The 4,593-nt window shown below is 36.3% G+C and overlaps 1 protein-coding gene across 4 annotated transcripts in view; it reads left to right on the top strand.

Moving 5' to 3' along the window:
* The window catches only part of USP8 (ubiquitin specific peptidase 8), a 61,685-nt gene that overhangs the window by 12,653 nt on the left and 44,439 nt on the right, over positions 1-4,593 (top strand). For all 4 annotated transcript variants that reach the window (XM_005863946.2, XM_005863947.2, XM_014537801.1 and 1 more), the window contains 2 exons: positions 1,464-1,632; positions 2,968-3,112. In XM_005863946.2, the coding sequence (XP_005864008.1) occupies positions 1,529-1,632; positions 2,968-3,112 (249 nt within the window). In that variant the 5' untranslated portion in view covers positions 1,464-1,528. The remainder of the gene's footprint in view (positions 1-1,463; positions 1,633-2,967; positions 3,113-4,593) is intronic.

Genomic DNA, 4,593 nt, shown 5'->3' with positions numbered 1-4,593 from the left:
GGTGTGCAGGAGGCAGCTGATCGGTGTTTCTCTCTCATTGATGTTTCTAACTCTCTATCCCTCTCCCTTCCTCTCTGTAAAAAAAATCAATAAAATATTTTTTTTAAAAAAAGTTGTAATCTTTAAATGTATTAATGTTGCCCTATCCAGTTTGGCTCAGTGGATAGATTGTTGGCCTGCGAACTAAAGGGTCCCAGGTTTGATTTCGTCCAAGGGCACATGCCTGGGTTGCAGGCTCGATCTCCAGTAGAGGGCATGCAGGAGGCAGCCGACCAATGATTCTCTCTCATCATTGATGTTCTATCTCTCTCTCCCTCTCTGAAATCAATAAAGAATATATTTTAAAAATAAATAAGTAAATGTATTAAAGTTGTTATTTATTCAAATTGTAATTAGTTCCTCACAGCTAAAGATCTTGCATACATTTAATTGGGTTACTGAAGTTTTCATTTGGTGACACGATCTTGCCAAGACTCCCCATTTGGTGTGCTCCCCTGATCTGCCCCGTCTACATGCATCCCTGCACATGTACATACACACACACAACTTAATTGGTATATACCTAGCCTATTATTTTTATTTTGTTTACAACCTCCTCCATCTTCCTAGTCATAATTTACCAAAGCAAATGAGGAAATGAAGAATGTCATGAAACATCAATGACCTTTGCAGAGTAAACCAAAGTACTTAGGTATATTCTGCCAGAAACATGTTCATGTGTCCTTAGCTCCATATAAAGTGGCCTTGCCTACCTTTCCCCACCCTCCTCACTTATTTCCTTTTATAAATAGACTAGAGGCCCAATGTACGAAATTTGTGTAAGAGTAGGCCTTCCTTCCCCCAGCTGCCAGCACTGGCTTCCCTCTGGCACCCGGGACCTGGGCTTCCCTCACAGCCCCAGCTTTGTCCACAAGGTCATCCGGAAGGATGTCAGGTCTGATTAGCATATTACACTTTTATTATTATAGATACCAATGAGAAAGAGAAATATAGGTGTCCCAAAAAATGTATTCACACAGTTTGTATAATTATAAAGACAGTGTTAGTGAACATTTCATTTTCAAAATTAAGCTATCAGCTGTTAAAAATGTATATACATTTTTGGGGATACCATGTATTTCTAAATTAAGCTTCCTATTTTTGATCTATACATTCATGCAGATTTATCAAGAAAAATATAAAAGCTTTTATTATTCTGTTAGTTCCTTTGACAGGAAAGATTCCTAATACTTAAGGTAAAATGATACAAACTAATTAATTTAGTTAATGAAAATTTTAAAATAAATTAAATTGTTTATTAATACCCTGTATATCGTGAACTCCCAAAATAGATATATTCAATATAATTTAAAATCAACTGTTAGCAAAGAATACAGGTTAGCTGTTTTATTTTTTAAACTGCTCACTTGTTTTGTTGTTAATGAGGAAAACTAGTGGAATCATTTGTGTTCATTTTGTTTCAGAAAAGAACTACTTTTACTGAAGTACACCATCCATTGTAAAAGTGGAAAAGTAAGGTTTATTCATCATGCCTTCCGTGGCTTCAGATCCTAAAGAACTCTACCTCAGTTCTTCACTAAAAGACCTCAATAAGAAGACAGAAGTTAAACCAGAGAAAATAAGCACTAAGAAGTATGTATTTATTGTTAGTTTGACTGAGTCATATATTAAGTTTTAGTTCAATTCCATGTTCTTACATTTGTTACGTGAGTAAATTTAAAGTTTATTTAAACAATGGCATCATCTCTCTATCTCCCCATCTCTCCCTCTCCCTCAAAAAAAAAAAAAAAAATCAATTAAAAAAAAAGAAAGGTGCATCTAGCCAGCCATACACCAGACTTGGGTAAACAGATTTTAGAGATTAGGGAAAAATACGTGTTCCATGGCTAGAGATAAATTGGGGGGGCGGAGTGCCTCAGTTATTTTTATGATCCAAAATGGACTCATTCCTGAATGTTTATAGAGGATCTCCTTACTGTCTTTGGTTTGATTAACCTCTGCCATGTGAGGCACAGCATACACACTGACTGAAATGGTCCTTGTACAGGACCATCTTTGGTCTTAAATATCATTTTTCCTTGTGTGGTGGTCTAGTTCCTTGGCCTGACCAACTTCATCATTAGTCCATGTCTCAATCTTGGAACACAGTTTGAAAAATACAGAAAACAAGATTCACTGCTTTATATAAATAAGGATTGGTAAAGCATATTATATATAGGCATTGGCACTATAACTTGGTTGCCAAAACTTTAGTCTAAGTGAATGAAATTCTCTTGCAGAAATGCCTATTTTATTAATTTGCTTTCTAAAGACCATCAAACAAGGAAAATGTCTTAGGAATTAATGACACAGAATCCTCAAATTATTTTACTGAAGTAGAATTTTAAGATGACATATTTTTGGACTTTAAGTCTCTTTTCTTCCAGGACCAGTGAATCAAAGTGTAGTTCAGCCATTTTGTAGAAAATCTTAACCAAATAAAAAGATCAGACTCGTGTCCTCTTTTCTTTCCCTAATTTCTTGGATTTTCAAGTGGGGGAAATTTTACATAATGGTTAGAAAGGAGTGAGTAGAATGGAAAATATTTGTTTTAACATTAAAATAATAAAGATTTTAGCTCCCCTAATTCAATACAAATGGTATGTTCTTTAATTATAGAGTATGGCTATTGTGGCTGCCTGAGAACCACTTGTCTCAGGATTATCTGTTGTAGCAAATCTTTTAAAACTGGACTCAAAGCATTTTGAAGAGTTTGTGGCATATAAACAACTCTTATGAAACAGAAGTATTTACTTGTAGCATAAGGGAAATTTTCAGATTGCATCCAAACTTGCATCTAACTTTGTGTCAATTCTGAAATAAATTATGAAATATATTTTATCGAGGTTCTCTGTGGGCTTTATGCATGACCTCCCCCTCTCCCCGCCCCCAGATGTCAAGTGTTTTATTTTTTTCTCTAATTTTAAGTTATGTACAGAGTGCCCAGAAGATCTTCAAGACAGCAGAAGAAAGCAGGTTAGATCGTGATGAGGAAAGGGCCTACGTACTATACATGAAATTCGTGACTGTTTATAATCTTATCAAAAACAGGCCTGATTTCAAGCAACAGCAGGTACCTTTTGTTTCTGCATTTTTATTTGCTAAGTTATTTTTGCACAATGGACTTATCTTCTCTAAAAGTTTTAACTATGTTGAAAAGTAGATAACATTATGTAGCATCAAGTTCAAACTCTTATGAAGATAGAAAAGCAAACTGAAGATTTTATTTTATTTGCAAACGTGGATACACACACTATACACACATTCTTTTTTTAAATATGTTTTTATTGATTTTTAGAGAGAGAGGGAGAGGGATAGAGAGATAGAAACATCGATGAGAGAGAAACATCATTGATCTGCTGCCTCCTGCACACCTCCTACTGGCTATCAAGCCCACAACTTGGACATGTGCCCTGACCTCTTGGTTCATGGATTGACGCTCGACCGCTGAGCAACACCAGCCGGACTATATATGCATTCTTAATTTGCCTTGGACTAGTACAAATTTATAGCAACATATAGAAACATAGTCAGTTTTCTATTATGATACATCATTGCCAGGTCAAATAGAATATTCCGTTTACTCATGCATTAAATAAGAAAAATATGACTTGAGATTGTACTTTATCAAGATTCAAGGTTTAGTCATTTGTTTTAATGTGACAGTTTTTAATATATCACATTGTCGCCATATTAAAGATCTGTTTGAAAAATTAATACTCATTGTTTCAATTTTTGTATATTATTATTTTGCTTTTAATCCTTTGAGCAGGTGCCTTTCTTCCACTTTGCTGAAGCCCTGGGCAGTGAGGGATGGAGGGAAAAGAGGGGAAGTGTAAATGAAAAAAGAGAACTGATGACTAGATAAGTGTTGCTAAGGAAAATGGTTGCATTTCAGCTGCACCAGCAACAGGCAATAAAAGATGATGAAGACTAGGTAAAAGAAATGGGAAGAATTTTATGTTGGTGGTTCCACCTTTACTTAGGAACAATCTTGCTAACCAGACAATAAATAGTAGCAAAATACTGCCTATAGATCTTATGTGGTGGAGAAGCCATTCCTTAAGAAAAAAAAATTTTTTTGTTAATCCTCACCTGAGGATATTTTTTTCCATTGCTTTTTCAGAGAGAGTAGAAAGGGAGGAACTGGGGGGGAGGAGAGAGAGAGAGAGAGAGAGAGACATGGATATGAGAGACACATCTACTGGTTGCCTCCAGCATATGTTCCAACTGGGGGCAGGGAGCGAACTCAAAACCAAGGTATTGGTCTTTGACGGGAATGGAGCCCTGAGACCCTTTGGTGCTCAGGTTGACACTAACCACTTACCAACACAGGCCAGGGCAAAGAAGCTATTCTTGAATTAATATTGAGATTTTTATTTTATTCACTGGTGGTGGAATTTCCTTTGCCTCATTAAAATTATAGAAGTTAAAAAAATTTCTGCCAAAACCGGTTTGGCTCAGTGGATAGAGCGTCGGCCTGTGGACTGAAGGGTCCCAGGTTCGATTCCGGTCAAGGGCATGTACCTGGGTTGCGGGCACATCCCCAGTAGG

The sequence above is a fragment of the Myotis brandtii genome, unplaced genomic scaffold (genome assembly GCF_000412655.1).
Source record: "Myotis brandtii unplaced genomic scaffold, ASM41265v1 scaffold182, whole genome shotgun sequence".
Lineage (NCBI taxonomy): Eukaryota > Metazoa > Chordata > Mammalia > Chiroptera > Vespertilionidae > Myotis > Myotis brandtii.
The sequence above is the reverse complement of the archived record's forward strand: the minus strand, read 5'-3'. Positions and strand labels throughout refer to the sequence as shown.